Source organism: Limanda limanda, chromosome 22 (assembly GCF_963576545.1).
Source record: "Limanda limanda chromosome 22, fLimLim1.1, whole genome shotgun sequence".
In the NCBI taxonomy this organism is placed as follows: Eukaryota; Metazoa; Chordata; class Actinopteri; order Pleuronectiformes; family Pleuronectidae; genus Limanda; species Limanda limanda.
Window position 1 is genome coordinate 2,733,523 of NC_083657.1, and position 17,278 is coordinate 2,750,800.

General features: G+C 43.2%; 1 protein-coding gene across 2 annotated transcripts in view; it reads right to left on the minus strand.

The window, feature by feature from the left end:
• Positions 1-1,082: 1,082 nt before the first annotated feature.
• The window catches only part of clcn5b (chloride channel, voltage-sensitive 5b), a 33,684-nt gene continuing 17,488 nt past the window's right edge, over positions 1,083-17,278 (minus strand). For both annotated transcript variants that reach the window (XM_061066194.1, XM_061066195.1), the window contains 6 exons: positions 14,778-14,964; positions 12,909-13,051; positions 12,055-12,204; positions 11,073-11,178; positions 10,639-10,855; positions 1,083-2,053 (listed from right to left, as the gene is read on the minus strand). In XM_061066194.1, coding sequence (XP_060922177.1) covers positions 1,963-2,053; positions 10,639-10,855; positions 11,073-11,178; positions 12,055-12,204; positions 12,909-13,051; positions 14,778-14,964 — 894 coding nt within the window. In that variant the 3' untranslated portion in view covers positions 1,083-1,962. The remainder of the gene's footprint in view (positions 2,054-10,638; positions 10,856-11,072; positions 11,179-12,054; positions 12,205-12,908; positions 13,052-14,777; positions 14,965-17,278) is intronic.

Consider the following 17,278-nt stretch of genomic DNA (forward strand, 5'->3'; position numbering starts at 1 on the left):
TATCTTCTTTTGCCTGATTTTCTGTCCTAAACCCAGAAATACTTCAGAGCAGTTTGAAACTCTCGTGGTGAGGAAGAGGAGGAGGAAGAGGAGGAGGAAGAGGAGAAGGAGGAAGAGGAGGAGGAAGAAGAGGAGGAGGAAGAGGAAGAGGAGGAGAAGGAGGAAGAAGAGGAGGAAGAAGATGAGGATAAAGAGGAAGAGGAAGAGGAAGAGGAGGAAGAGGAGAAGGAGGAAGAAGAGGAGGAGGAAGAGGAGGAGGAGGAGGAGGAGGAGGAGGAGGAGGAGGAGGAGGAGGAGGAGGAGGAGGAAGAAGAGGAGTATAAAGAGGAAGAGGAGGAGGAAGAGGAGAAGGAGGAAGAAGAGGAGGAGGAAGAGGAAGAGGAAGAAGAGGAGGAGGAAGAGGAGGAGGAGGAGGAAGAAGAGGAGGAGGAAGAGGAAGAGGAGAAGGAGAAGGAGGAAGAGGAGGAGGAGGAAGAGGAGGAGGAAGAAGAGGAAGAGGAGGAGAAGGAGGAAGAAGAGGAGGATAAAGAGGAAGAGGAGGAGGAAGAGGAGAAGGAGGAAGAAGAGGAGGAGGAAGAGGAAGAGGAGGAGAAGGAGGAGGAAGAGAAGGAGGAAGAAGAGGAAAAGGAGGAAGAAGAGGAGGATAAAGAGGAAGAGGAAGAGGAGGAGGAGAAGGAAGAGGAGGAGGAGGAGGAGGAGGAGGAGAAGGAAGAGGAGAAGGAGGAAGAGGAGAAAGAGGAGAATTCATGACATAACCAAGAAAGAAAGTCATAATATCCCAAGAAGATTATTTTAGGAATAATGTTCTGACTTTACAATCATGAAATTACATTAATTTTCATTTTTTAGTGACGTTTAAACCAGCGTTCGTCTCTAATATTCATCAGGAAACTTTTCATAAATATGAAGAATTCCTCTTTGGTTTGTTCTCGACGTGAAAACCACTCAGCAGAACAACAGCTTCAGTTGCTAAGTAACCAAAACATGGGTTTGGGGTCTTTCAGCTTCATAAAACCAGGTATTTAATAAAGTCAGAAACCAGGAAGTAAAGATCCGATCACATGACGAGACCACTCACTCTGTTCAAGTTAGTGAAATAATTTAGTAGAACAAACAATTTTTACATTCACATAAATTACAGATCGGAGAGAGACGCTTCATAGTCACAATCTCAAAGTAATCACAGACAACACGTTGCCGGGGGGTTCCCAGGCTTTCATTGTGGAGTGTAAGTGTGTGTTTGTGTTGTGTGTGTGTGTGTGTGTGTGTGTGCATTAGATCCTCTTCTCACACTCCTGCATCCTTCATCCTGAGGCAGCCGGGGAGGAAGAGGAGGAGGAGGAGGAGGAGGGAGGTGACGGAGCATCCATCAGCTCGGCTCAGAGCTTTGTCCAGGCTCGCTGGGACGGCCGGAGGGTTAGGCACCGAGCTCCCCAAACTCCTCCTCCACCTCCTCCTCCACCTCCTCCTCCTCCACCTCCTCCACCTCCTTCAAAAGTCTCTCTCTTTTCTCGGTGGAAGAGAAACAAGACGGCAAACGAGCAACGACAGAACAGAAAAGGCCCAAAAGAAGCAGATGTGAGATTATTCCATTGACTTGTTCCTCCTGCGTTTCTGTCCCACTTCCTTCTGGAGTCCGAACACCAAACTGGGACCAGCAGCTTCCCAGTGGATGAGTCATTGTTTCTACCGAGCGCCGTTCGGTTTCCAGTGGGACGCCAAAAACAAAAAAAAACCAGCCTCCAACTTACTGAACAGAAACAGAAATCCATTGTTCGACAATCACCTTTTCCAACTGGAGCTCGACTCACTTGGCTTTTGACTTTAACAGTCAAAGTTGAACAGATAAAGGTGCATTTCGAGTAAGAGCTGGTGTTGTGTTGTGTCCCCCCCCCCTCTGGTCAATAGAGGATGGATGGATGGAGGGATGAGGAGGAGGAGGACGTGGGAGGAGGACAAGGCTCAGTTGAAGAGGATGGAGTCCGGGTCTCTGTTGGCGATCTGTGCCATGTGTTTCAGGATGTCCTTCTTGGTGATGATTCCCAGCAGCCTCCTTTACACAGGGAGGGAGAGAGAGAGGGAGAGAGAGAGAGAGAGGGAGAGAGAGAGGGAGAGAGAGAGAGAAACGTTAGGCAGAAGCAGATTCCTTCCCCGAGAGTCAGAGGAAGAGACAGAAAGCAGAATCGCACACATCAAGGGAACACGGGAACATGGGCGAGCAACACGCCAAGGCCGAGATCACACGAGAGACGATCACAGGCGACACCGCGGCGCCGACCACGCTCAGCTTCACCGACGGGACGCCCCCTGGAGCCGGGAGGTGGAAACTGGGTTTGTGACGTGCGGCAAAATCTAATCTCTCAACACAACTAGGGATGGGGCGAAAAATCGATTCAGTTACAAATCGCAATTCTTGTGGATTTTAAAATCGCCATGCTGCCTCCAAAATCGATTTAAAAAAAAACATATTTATTGTTCTATACGGGGGGGATATATGGGGGGGGGGCAAGTTGACCAGCTCTTGTTTTTGCACAAGAATCTAAACATACCCAAGCACTAGCTTTGCATCGCCTACATGCAAACAACAATGAAGCATAGCCTACTTTTTGTTTATGTCAAAGTTGAAATAATGAATGAACTTTTATTCATTGTATTTAATTTACCTTTTATTTATTGTTTAAAAGTAGCCTAAGTGGTCATTAAGTTAATGTTAATATTTGAAATAAAACTTGTAAAGCTCTAAGTGAATTTTACTGTGTTGTATTTGTACTATGATTCAACTTTTTTCCATGGTCCAATATTTAAAAAAAATAATAACCAAAAGAAATCGCAGGAAATCGTAATATCGAATCGCAATACTTACAAAATCGCAATACCCAAAGAATCGCAATACATATGGTATCGCCACCTAAGTATCGTGATCGTATCGTATCGGGAGGTCCCTGCAGATTCCCGTTCCTAAATACAACCTTCTGCTCCAATTCAAAACAGCACCGGTGTTTGGCAGGAACCAGTTCAGAGAGCAAATGTATTAAAGACGTTTTTTCTATTGGAACCAACGGGATAAACACGGGACATTTAACCCTTAAATTATCATTATCAACACCTCAGAGGCTAAAGTTCAACAAAACCTTTCTTAAGTTTGAATGAACTGGTTAATTACAGTAACTTCTGTGTGAGAAAAGTTGATTAAAATCCAGTTTTCAGCTGATTTGGCCTCTTTAAAATTATAAAAGCACAAATATTCACGGCCTCAGTCGGATCCCTTCAGGCTGAGAATCACAGACGGGTTAAAGAAAAGACAGATGCTCACTCATCCCCTCACGAGTGTGTGGAATCCCGACAGGCACAGAGAACTCAACACAAGGAAAAGGATGTTTTTATGATCTGTGTCATCGTTTTTTCTGAGGAAGATTCTTTCAACAGCGCAGAGAAATGAATCCTGACTCATATCACGGGAGGAAGAGAAGCAGCCGATGGGCTTTTCAACTGGGAACCTGCAGGTTTCAACAAGTTCAATGTGAAGAGTGGATGAAAAGAGTTATAAGAATTACATACAGTTTTTAGTTCTGTGTTTTATCTATCAGCAACAACAAAAACACACAACTGATCCCGAACAAGTCGTTTGTACTGCGTTCTAATGTCTGTATGTTTGAGAAAAACGACAAAACCTACAAACTATGCAACAGAAAAACGACAAAACCTACAAACTATGCAACAGAAAAACGACAAAACCTGCAAACTATGCAACAGAAAAACGACAAAACCTACAAACTATGCAACAGAAAAACGACAAAACCTACAAACTATGCAACAGAAAAACGACAAAACCTACAAACTATGCAACAGAAAAACGACAAAACCTACAAACTATGCAACAGAAAAACGACAAAACCTACAAACTATGCAACAGAAAAACGACAAAACCTACAAACTATGCAACAGAAAAACGACAAAACCTACAAACTATGCAACAGAAAAACGACAAAACCTACAAACTATGCAACAGAAAAACGACAAAACCTACAAACTATGCAACAGAAAAACGACAAAACCTACAAACTATGCAACAGAAAAACGACAAAACCTACAAACTATGCAACAGAAAAACGACAAAACCTACAAACTATGCAACAGAAAAACGACAAAACCTACAAACTATGCAACAGAAAAACGACAAAACCTACAAACTATGCAACAGAAAAACGACAACCTACAAACTATGCAACAGAAAAACGACAAAACCTACAAACTATGCAACAGAAAAACGACAAAACCTACAAACTATGCAACAGAAAAACGACAAAACCTACAAACTATGCAACAGAAAAACGACAAAACCTACAAACTATGCAACAGAAAAACGACAAAACCTACAGACTATGCAACAGAAAAACGACAAAACCTACAAACTATGCAACAGAAAAACGACAAAACCTACAAACTATGCAACAGAAAAACGACAAAACCTACAAACTATGCAACAGAAAAACGACAAAACCTACAAACTATGCAACAGAAAAACGACAAAACCTACAAACTATGCAACAGAAAAACGACAAAACCTACAAACTATGCAACAGAAAAACGACAAAACCTACAAACTATGCAACAGAAAAACGACAAAACCTACAAACTATGCAACAGAAAAACGACAACCTACAAACTATGCAACAGAAAAACGACAAAACCTACAAACTATGCAACAGAAAAACGACAAAACCTACAAACTATGCAACAGAAAAACGACAAAACCTACAAACTATGCAACAGAAAAACGACAAAACCTACAAACTATGCAACAGAAAAACGACAAAACCTACAGACTATGCAACAGAAAAACGACAAAACCTACAAACTATGCAACAGAAAAACGACAAAACCTACAAACTATGCAACAGAAAAACGACAAAACCTACAAACTATGCAACAGAAAAACGACAAAACCTACAAACTATGCAACAGAAAAACGACAAAACCTACAAACTATGCAACAGAAAAACGACAAAACCTACAAACTATGCAGCACAAACATAAAAACTCACTTTAAAAGGCCATTGAAATTAACGTTGAGGTTATTAAGAACAACTTAAACACATGTTAAACCTTTAAAGCTCATTTCTTGGGGTATTCAAGACTAGGGTTGCAAAGGGGTGGGAAGTTTCCGGTCAATTTCCGGAAACTTTCCGGAAACATTCCATGGGAAGTTAAGCTCGGGAATTTTGAATATCATTACTGGGGAAAATATATTAGCATGCTGATTGAGGATTGTTCATCTGTTCATCTAGCCTATTTCCATTCATTTATCCATCAATTGTAAAATATGTTTACAGACGATTCCAATTGTTTGGCTAACTATTTATATCTCTGGCATTGCATTAGTGTTTTTTTACAAACTTTTTTCTCATCTTATTCTACAGAACAATGCCACGTGCACTCTCTCATGTGTGGAGACATTTCACCCCATCCAATGTAGAAGGAAAGGCTGTGTACATTTGCAAATACTGTGCAAAGACCTATGTTAAGAATGACACAACGATGCAGAAGCATATAGTCAAGTGCCCAAAGTTTCCTCAGGGCTCAAATCAGCCTATGACAAAACAAAATGTTTATATTTATGTCTGTATATGACAAGGTAAATACAGTTAGTATAAATTACCCACACTAGTTCCAGTTTATTCCCGTTAATTCCCGTTAATTCCCGTATATTCCCGTTAATTCCTATGGAAAGTTTCTAATTTTGAATATTCCCGGAATTTTGCAACCCTATTCAAGACTTACATTTCCTGCTCTTAACTCCCACAACAGATAACAACACGTCGAGCTGGAACTGGAGACGAGACAGTCTGGGAAAATACCTGCTGTCCTCCCAGTGCGTGTTGGAATGAGCAGGATCCATCTTACATGTCGAGCGGGGGGGGATCAGAAGCTGCTCTTCAGCCTCCAGCTCTTTCTCCTTCAGTGTGTGTGTGTGTGTGTGTGTGTCAAACTTCATCTTCACTCTCAGGCGCTGAGTGATTGATGAAGCTTCACGTGAATATAAAACACACACGGACGTTTTCCTCTCTCTAATCCCAGCTCCGCTCTGGATTCTACTGTCACACATGGATCCACTCGGGGGGGAAATCGCAGCCTCTCTGTTGTTGTTGTGGACGAGCATCTGCGGCAAACGTGTGCGACTCGTGCTGAAGCCATTGTGTGTCTGTCAACAGCCAATCAGCAGCCATGTGCACTGTCGGGGGGGCCCCATGAGCAAGGCAGCGAGTGACCCTTCAACTGTTCATTTATGATAATGTGTTCTGGTGGAGATAACCCGAAAGAAGTCAACATGAAGGATTCGGTTTAAATTAGTGCCGCAATAATCCAAGAAGTCCACCCAACACACACACAAAACACACACACACACACACACACGAAACACAGACACACACTTGTCTTTTGAGTGCATGACATAACTTACTAGTGAAACCTTTCCAACCCTAACCCTCAACCTTCTTTAATTCTACATTTCTATATTTGATAGCTATTTGTTTAAAGATTTGTTAATTTTTGTATCTATACTTTTATAACAAACATAATCACACTTAGGAGGAGAAGAGGAGGAGGAAGAAGAGGAGGAGGAAGAGGAGGAGGAGGAGGAAGAGGAGAAGGAGGAAGAAGAGGAAGAGGAAGAGAAGGAGGAAGAAGAGGAGGATAAAGAGGAAGAGGAAGAGGAGGAGGAAGAGGAGGAGGAAGAAGAGGAGGAGGAAGAGGAGGAGGAAGAGGAGGAGGAAGAGGAGAAGGAGGAAGAAGAGGAGGAGGAGGAGGAGGAGAAGGAAGAGGAGAAGGAGGAATAGGAGAAGGAGGAAGAAGAGGAGGAGGAGGAGGAGAAGGAAGAGGAAAAGGAGGAAGAAGAGGAGGAGGAGGAGGAGGAGGAGGAGAAGGAAGAGGAGAAGGAGGAAGAAGAGGAGGAGGAAGAGGAGAAGGAAGAAGAAGAGGAGGAGGAGGAAGAGGAGAAAGAGGAGAATTCAGGTCTTAACCAAGAAAGAAAGTCATAATATCCCAAGAAGATTATTTTAGGAATAATGTTCTGACTTCACAATCATGAAATTACATTTATTTTCCGTTGCAACGTCCCAGCGTTGCAAAAATTCCGGGAATTTTCAAAGTTGGAAACTTTCCATGGGAATATACGGGAATTAACGGGAATATACGGGAATTAACGGGAATTAACGGGAATAAACTGGAAATGTTGTGGGTAATTTATACTAACTGTATTTACCTTGTCATATACAGACATAAATATAAACATTTTGTTGTGTCTTAGGCTGATTTGAGCCCTGAGGAAACTTTGGGCACTTGACTATATGCTTCTGCATCGTTGTGTCATTCTTAACATAGGTCTTTGCACAGTATTTGCAAATGTACACAGCCTTTCCTTCTACATTGGATGGGGTGAAATGTCTCCACACATGAGAGAGTGCACGTGGCATTGTTCTGTAGAATAAGATGAGAAAAAAGTTTGTAAAAAAACACTAATGCAATGCCAGAGATATAAATAGTTAGACAAACAATTGGAAGAATGCACAGTGGAGCGTGTGCTGCATTCCATACATCTTTAAAATAGAGTTTTGAATGATGTTTTTATTGCCCAGCGTTTCATTTGCATAGTTGTTCCCGGGCTTAATATTCCCGTGGAAAGTTTCCGGAAATTTACCGGAAACTTTCAGCCCCTTTGCAACCCTAATCACACTAGACAAAAAGCTGAAGTGTTCAGTTTTTGAGCAGATTCTTTGCAAAGAACATTTGCTCTCGTTCCCTCAACTTGAGACAAAACCCAAGTTCGACCAAAAACCCAGAACTCAAACCCGAGCTGCTGCCAAAGTTCCTGCAGAGAAATGAATCCAGTTTATTTATCTGAGGCAGAGAAAGTGACGGAGAGAAACCACAAGTTGTGTCGTGTGTGAGCGGCTCCGAGCCAGCGATGGAAACTCACACTGGTTCTGTGCCGTCGTGAAAATATACTTCTCAAATCCCTGAGAGCTTTGTTTGAAAAATGTCAAACCTCCATATAAACAACTGTGGTGTGTGTGTGTGTGTCTGTGTGTGTGTGTGTGTGTGTGTGTGTGTGTGTGTGTGTGTGTGTGTGTGTGTGTGTCTGTGTGTGTGTGTGTGTGTGTGTGTGTGTGTGTGTGTGTGTGTGTGTGTGTGTAAAACATGGACATGTAACATAACACTGATTAAGTTTATTCTCACTGGGCTTTATCTTTTCTTCTGGTTTGTCTGAATTTAATTCTCCAGATTAACATTGTTCTTTTTGTCAGTACAGTCTCGTCATCACCACCACAAAGACACAAACTGGACTGTGTGTGTGTGTGTGTGTGTCTGTGTGTGTGTGTGAGATATGTTCGTCTGGAAGATGTTTTTAAAGATAATGACAATTTCGGGGATGGTTCTGGTAAATAGAGGTTACGCCCTGGCCTCATTAGAAACAGTTTTATTGTTAACAGCTCGATTTCCCGACTGTCTTCTGCTGTCGTCGCTCAACAATTTGCAGTGTTTTTATCAATTAAGGCGAAAAAGCCACAAAAAATGTATCAATAGCTACGTTGATTAATAAATTTAAATGGATTTTGGTATGTTCCAGGCAGCAGTGAGCTTTGTGCTCGTCGGAGGATGTTTCAGATGCTGTTAATGTGAAACAACATAAGTCAGAACATTTGTAATTGTTGGATTCCGATGCCAAACACGCCCAATATTTTTGAACGACAAATTCAAAATGTGGCATTTTCTCTTTTTAAAGTCTCAGCCTAACAAAGTTTCATTTATCTGCAGCCAGCAGCTCAAGCTTTGATTTGTTTGAACTGCACCGAGGAGCTCATGTTCTCATCAGCAGCAGCAGCACGACTGAACAACTCAGATTGTGTGGAAAGGTGGTGAACAACACAAAGAGCAACACAAGTGACCTTCTAGTTTAAACTGCAGGGGGCGCTATCGAGCCATTTTGTCACTTCCACGTGCACGACACATTAAATAATGAATTTCTCGGAGAATGGAGACGAGTCGTGAGATTTCAGTCTGGTTCATGTTCTTCAGAAGATGGAACACGTGATGAAACCTTCTGTCGAGAGAAATAACCATTTAACCATTTCTCCCACTCCCTCTCTCTCCAGATCAATACTCACTCACTCGTCCTCTGCTAAGTTTCCCAAGCAGTCACTCCATCATACTGGGTAGCGGGGGGGGTGGGTGGGGTGGGGGTCTCACTTTGAAGCGGCTCAGTAAATTAACGTTTACTCCAGAAAGCAGCAGGAGGACGTTTCCGACACCAGGATGAAGGAGGTGCTCGTCCTCTCGTGTTTCTCCAGGGTCACGCCGTTACGTCAACACAGATTAACCCCCCCCCCGCGCTGAGCAGACCCCCCCCAACCCCCCCGTCTGAGGGGGTCTCAGCCCAGTGGAGATTGATGGGTTCAGTGGCAGCGCGGAGATGTTCCTGTTCCCCTCCTTCCATTAACCGTGTGTGTCCTCCTCCCTAACTCCTCTGTAATGAATGAGCTGACTAGAGTGTCTCCTTCACATCCATCCTTCACTCCTTCACTCCTTCACTCCTTCACTCCACCACTCCTTCACTCCACCACTCCTTCACTCCTTCACTCCTCCACTCCTCCACATCCATCCTTCACTCCTTCACTCCTCCACATCCATCCTTCACTCCTTCCCTCCTTCACTCCTTCACATCCATCCTTCACTCCTTCACTCCTTCACTCCTTCACTCCTCCACTCCTCCACTCCTCCACTCCTTCACTCCTTCACATCCATCCTTCACTCCTTTACTCCTCCACTCCTTCACATCCATCCTTCACTCCTTCACTCCTTCACATCCATCCTTCACTCCTCCACATCCATCCTTCACTCCTCCACATCCATCCTTCACTCCTCCACATCCATCCTTCACTCCTTCCCTCCTTCACTCCTTCCCTCCTTCACAACCATCCTTCACTCCTTCACTCCTTCCCTCCTTCACTCCTTCACTCCTTTCCTCCTCCACTCCTCCACATCCATCCTTCACTCCTTCGCATCCATCCTTCACTCCTTCACTCCTTCAGTCCTTCACATCCATCCTTCACTCCTTCACTCCTTCACTCCTTCCCTCCTTCACATCCATCCTTCACTCCTTCACTCCTCCACTCCTTCACATCCATCCTTCACTCCTTTACTCCTCCACTCCTTCCCTCCTTCACTCCTTCACATCCATCCTTCACTCCTTCACTCCTTCCCTCCTTCACTCCTTCACATCCATCCTTCACTCCTTCACTCCTTCCTTTCTCAAGCCTCCTTCCATTAACCGTGTGTGTCCTCCTCCCTAACTCCTGGGCCTCCTCCCTTTTCTCCCCTGTAAGGAATGAGCTGACCCGAGTGTCTCCTCTACATCCATCCTTCACTCCTCCACATCCATCCTTCACTCCTTCCTTTCTCAAGCCTCCTCCCCTGACGCTATCTCCCTCTAATGTCTGCAGGAGTGGGAGTGAGAGCAGTTTACACGTCCGTTCCTCTCGTCTGTCTTTTCTCTAGCTCGTCCTTAACGATGTGTGAAGGCAGACATTACATAAGATGTTTTCTTGTTATGCATGTGGTCATAGATGAGGTTATTCTCACCCGTTATGTGTGACCAGACATTGGCGCAGCCCCAGCTTCCTGAAGATGTCCACGGTGATGTCCATGGGGGTGTGGTCAGTGACCGTGAAGGGACTCAGGTCCAGGATCCCTCGGAGGCGGAGAGGAGGCGGGCCGTCCTCCGCCTGGGGAGGGGCGTGCTCGGTGAAGACCACGTGGGAGGCGCTGACCACGCCCTCCTGACGCTTCCGGGCGTTGTCTGAAAGGAGAGGAGCTTGATGTTCAGGATCAGAGACGTGGGAAAAACTGGGATGTTTCACCGATAAAACAATCGATTCACTCTATTTTTATGGTTTTATGGTTTTATGGTTTTCAGGTTGTTCCCCCAGTGGCTTCACTCACCAGAATCTAACTTCATCTTTATACACAGTGTGTGTTCGTGCTATTTGAATTTGACCTTAAGCTGAAGTTCTGACCTATTGATATGAGCAGGTCTCTCCTCAGCACAAAGCCCACGAGCCTCTGGGACTCCTGGGACACGACCACCGGGAACCCGCTGTAGTGCGTGCTCTCCACCAGCGTCTGCACATAAAACACAAACACACACACAGAGACACACACCTGTTACACACTGAATACAACCTACAGAGCTTGAACATTACAAGAGAATAAAGCTGAAGCGGACTTGCAGCTCTCACTTTGCACGTTTATGAACTGTTATAGTTTATAAACCAGCTAACCTGTTAATATAAACCATATTGATATTATGTATAATTTTATACAATAATGTTGTCTTTTGCACACTCTGTCTACATATTCTTACACTCATAGTATATTATATTATCTATTGTATAGTCAAATACTTATATTTATACCTCCACTATATATCATATATTATATCATACTCTCTGTATATTCTTTGTATATATAAGTCTATATACACATATTTAAACATGTGTACATGTTATAATTATTATTATTATTACTATTATTATTATATAAACTGTTGCTGCCATTATTACTATATACTGCTATTATATTGGTATAATTACTATCATATATAAATATATATTATGTTATATTATATACCACATATACTGTACTATTTTTATATACTGTCTAACAATAACATTACCATCATATCATCAGTACTATTACCATCATCTTGCCACTGCACCTTATCTACCTATTTATCTTGTGCTTCTGTTTTTTATTCTTTCTACCTCAATATTTTTTATTTTATTCTATTGTATTGTATTTTATTGTATTCAAATATACCGGCTGCTATGACGACTTAATTTCCCTTCGGGGATGAATAAAGTAATCTATCTATCTATCTATCTATCTATCTATCTATCTATCTATCTATCTATCTATCTATCTATCTATCTATCTATCTATCTATCTATCTATCTATCTATCTATCTATATCTACTGAATGACATCACGTGCCCGTACCTCCACTTCCCCGACAGTCATGCCCTCCTGCGTGAGCATGGCGAGCGCCGGGTCCGACCTCCTGGGCCTCATCACGTCCACGGCCAGGCTGCTGTGGTCGAACTCCTCTTTGGCCTCCAGGAAGGGATAACCGTTCAGCCGGATGTGAGCCTGCGGAGCCAAGACGAGTCAAGAGAGGTCAAACTTTTAACTCTTCGTCTCTTAAAGCCGGCGTTACGTTTCACCAGGTTTTACACGTGTGGCAGAAATTTAAGCCTGAGCTCCCGAGACAATCGATGAAAACTAGAATTATTAAAATCATGTTATGCATTACAGACTCTTCTTTCCTTCAGCAGGTCGATGACAAAAAGTTAATAATCGTGAGAATTTCCTTTTGTAACTGTTGTATATCGTGCAGGAACCAGAGCCAGAGGGAGCAGCTCGATATATAAAAACACACAATTAACTGATGAAGACGTTGGTGGAAGAATCGAAAATGAGGAAAAGAGACAGAAAACAGTGAATATCAGACCAGCTCTTATTTAAAGAGAACTTAAAAGCTGCTGAATTCAGAATCTGCTGAAGGAAGCACCCGACTGTAGCCGAGAGCATTCCTTGGATTGTGTTGCTCTAAGTCTAACGCACACATCCCAGTGCTTTCACATGAGTGTATTTTCTTTCAGCTGGAGAGGAACCAGTGGGAACGGTATGTAACGTATGCTCTCCAGTGGTGGTTTGCCAAAAAATACATCAAATCAAATAGAACTTACACAAACACCCCCCCCCCCCGACAAAAAGGGAGGAATTCGTGTTGCTTCACTTCTTATTCCGCAGTGGATACGTAATCGTGATTTATCTCCGACAGCCGAACTCACCTCGTAGATTCCCTCTCGTCCGAAAGCATCTGCCACCCATTTGCTGGTCATGGTCGCGGCCATGAGCGGGACGATGTACTCCAGCCCGCCCGTCAGCTCGAACATGATGACCACCAGCGACACCGTCATACGAGTCACGCCCCCTGCAGGGAGACAGAGGGGAGATGGCTCAGAACATGACTCGGCTCAAAAGGGAAAGTGAGAAATCCGTCTGGGAGGAGTCGAACACGAGAGAAACACACGAGTGGAGATAAATATCTGTAACATCCAACCGGCTGGGGTCGGGTGCCATGTGGCTGCGGGGGGGCACTGAGGTGACGACAGGAAGTGCGTGCTGCTGCTTCCTGTTTAGTTCGTTATATGTGAAAGTTTTTTGCGTCTCTGCATTTTCCCTCAGTTTTAGTTCAGTGGTTTCACTCTGAATCCGTTTATAATAATCTTGTGTGTTTGTGGCCAGAAACCAAAGATCCACTTTTAACTCAAAGCTCTTGATGTTCTCCTCCTCCTCCTCCTCCTCTTCCTCCTCCTCCTCCTCCTCCTCCTCCTCTTCCTCCTCCTCTTTCTAAACAGCCGGCGTTAAGTCAACTGTGAGTGAAAGACATCAATTTCGGAGGCGATGAAAGCAAAGTCTCTTTTAGTTCAGAGCTCCGTATGTTAAAAAGCATAAAGGGAGGTGGTTATGTTTTGTCACGATTGTTGCCCGATGTTAGCTGGAATAAAAACACACCAGACATCCACACGTCTTTAGGAAAGATTTAGATTCAACGCCAAAGCCGAGGGAGTTGGACAGAATGGATTCTATGAAAGATGTCACTGACGCCATAAAACGCAGAGTGATTTCCCTGATTAATCTAAGATTTAAATTGTCTCTCTATTATTTGTGGAGATATCTTGGAAAAGGTTGTTTTTCTGACCATATTTTTATGTTGATCTTGATGTTGACCTTTGATAGATCGGTTCCAAAAGTGAATCACCTCGAGATAAACTCCTGAGTAATATTCCCACCAAGCTCGGTGCAAATCCTCCGTGTGTTGTTGGGGATATTTTGTACAAACACACACACACACACACACACACAGACAGACACACACACAGTTGGGGGGGTAAACACAACACGCTGCCTCCAGCTATGCCAACGCTCACGCTCATAAAACCTTCACGGCACTGAAAGCAATTACTGGAGCCCGACCGAACCAGAACATAGTCATAAAAACATGAAATGCTTATGACCAAATATAAAACTGTTACACATATAAGAACTGTTCAATAAGAAATAGAAAAACAAGTTCCCCCCCCGCCCCAAGGGGTTTCCATCAGCCCCACAAACCAGCTATTCAAATACTGTGTATAAAAATAACACTTATACACAAAAATGCATCTTTGTATTTGAGACGTTAGGGACACAAATGGCCTCTGGGTAATTACTGCAACGCCTTTCTAATAAGAACTTTTAAATATAATAATCTTTTAAAAGATTTCCTCATGACAAGAACTTCTTACTCATGAGTTTTATACCAAACATGAGCGACTCTGTCTTAGAACAAGAGAGAAGAACTCAGGTCAGAGAATGAAATCTAGCTTCAGACACAAATCATCATCTTCTCGTATCGCTGACAGACGAGAGGGATTTGTAGCAGGAGGATATTTTTTGACGTGTTCGATCCACGTTTTGCTCAACTAATCTAAATTAAAGTCTCTGTTCAGGGTTTGTCTGGAGAAGCTTCTGGAACCGAGCACGTCCATCTGCTCGCTGGGCATCAGGAGACATTCCTCCATCAGGGGAAACATGTCTCCTAATCCCTGTGGCGTGTTCCCAGTCCTACACGCTGGGAGGGAATACCAGGCTCCAAGCCCCCCCGAACCTCTCACCTAGACACGCAGCGGCGCCGACCATGGCGTAGAGCCCCGGCGTGATGCAGTCCGCCCCCGGCGAGCACCACCCTTTAAAGATGAACCAGTCGTGGTTGTAGTAGGCCAGCTGCTCCATGCCGACGCCCAGCAGCCTGCCGGCGATGGCGCCCACCGCCATGCTGGGGATGAAGAGACCGGAGGGAACCTGGACGCACACAAAGAGAGGAGAGACTTTATGTTAAAGGAGAAATTAAGGCTCCAACAGGTGGATCCTTCCCGGCCGAAGCTAACCCAGGATTCAAAGGCGCTGGTGACACAAACGTTATTAATAGCGACGCCGTCTGACATTTAGTTTAACCCCCAAAATCGAAGTATATCATCCTTTCCAAATTTAAATGAATTCCCTCAGAGGGGAAAACGGTAAATTCAAGGAAATATGCAATTTTTGGAAATCGACCAAGTTGTAATTATGAGTGAAACAGAATAAAATAGCAGCACCTAATAGGATGAATATTAATTGTAACTAACTAATATTATGAATAAGAGAACGTTATTTTATCTAGGCTTTTGATTTAATTGATTGGAATTTAATTTAATTTATTTGTATAATTATTTCTTTATTTACTTCCATTTATTATTATATATTTTTTAATTATTTTATTTAATCTTATTTAAGTTATTTAATTTCTGCCTCTTTTTCTTTACCCTGAGTGTTTGATTGTGGGTTGGGGGTGTTCATAAATGTTTATAAATGTTTGAATGTGTGTTTCTTATATGTAAAACTCAATAAATATATTGTTAAAAAAAAAAAATGAATTCCCTCAAGGCGTTCTTGAAATATCGTTTCCACGAGAACGGAACAAAACGACTCCTGTCACCGAAAACAGTTGTAATGACATGGTTAATAAATTGTCTTTCTTTTTATAGAAAAACTGGATTTCAGTTTTCCAGTTCAAAGGGTGGGAGATTTATTTTTAGCCTTCGGTTTGGAGCTCTGTCTCGACTCGTCGTGTCTGGAGGCCAACGGATCTCCAGGAAGGTCACAGTCACACAAACACAGCAGAGACGAGTGTGTGTGGAAGTTATTAAATCCCACATGTCCTCTCCGTCTTTGAAGATGAACTCTCGATAACTCTGAGTGAGGACGGTGGTCGGGCAGGTCGGGCTGCTGGTCCGTGACCTCCGTGACCTCCGTGACTTAACGCTGCTTTTCCCACGACCCCCTGTTGCTTCTCCTCATGCTTGAGGCCTGATTCACCAATTACTGAGATGCACACGTCCACTTTATTGTCCTCATCACGTCGAGGGATGTTTGTGTACACGGCGTGTTCTCTAGGAAGCAAAATTAAAACCTCCGTGTGCATTTTTCAGCCACATGTGACTCAGCGTAAAGCCTCGGTAATAAAGTGATTATCGCTTTGTCTGGAGAACAATCTGCTTTAATCGGCATGCAAAGCCCACGGAGGGTTTGTTCCTAACAACTTGATCCTCCACTAAGCCACATGACAGTGACTCATGTTGCTGTGAATCACTGAATAAAAACGCAAAAAAAAGCTGGTTTCAGAGTTCCAATTACACGACATCTGGCAGAACGGGCGAGTGCAGCGAATGAAAAGTAGGACACTGGTCGGGAGTCTGGTTCCAGACATGTTCCACGCAGCTGGTTGTGTTGCAACTCGCACACGGTGCTACACAGCGTTCACATGCCTGAAGGAAGAGCTCAAAGGGGAGTGATGACACGTGAACAGGCCGGGGAGCAGATAGCGGAGGTGGTAACGACAGCGGCGGAGCGGAGGAGCAACTCGTCAGGAACTCTGGGAACTGTCTGGAAAACTGAACCAGGTCTAATCCTCATAACCAGTGGTGTATAAAGTACTTGAAAGCCATACTTGAGTAAAAGTACAGATTTCTTACCTGAAAGTGACTTCGGTAAAAGTAGAAGTCACCCGTTAGAAAATGACTTGAGTAAAAGTCTTAAAGTAGCTCATATTAAAAGTACTTAAGTATCAAAAGTATCTGGTGTTGAAATGTACTTAAGTATCTAAAGTAAAAGTACAAGTACCAAAATTAAAAATGCAAAGTGCTTTTTATAGTAGGTCTATAAAGACACAAAACAACCCAAAATGTTTCTCCTCAAGATTGATCTCAACTGAAAAATTATAACAACAATATGAATATTATGTATATAATGTATAATTTTACAAATTTTGAACCCTAGATGAGAGAGAGAGAGAGAGAGAGAGAGAGAGAGAGAGAGAGAGAGAGAGAGTAACGAGCCAGTTTGAGAATGTAAGAAGTAGAAAGTACACACATTTTTGTTCAAATGTAACAAGTAAAAGTAAAAAGTCGTCAGGAAAATAAATACTCAAGTAAAGTACAGATATGTGAAAAATCTACTTAAGTACAGTAACAAAGTATTTCTACTTCGTTACTTCCCACCACTGCTCATAACCCCTGGATTGTGTTGTTATGATCCAAGTTGACACGCCAGATGTCACAGAACCTTTGAGGAATCTGGA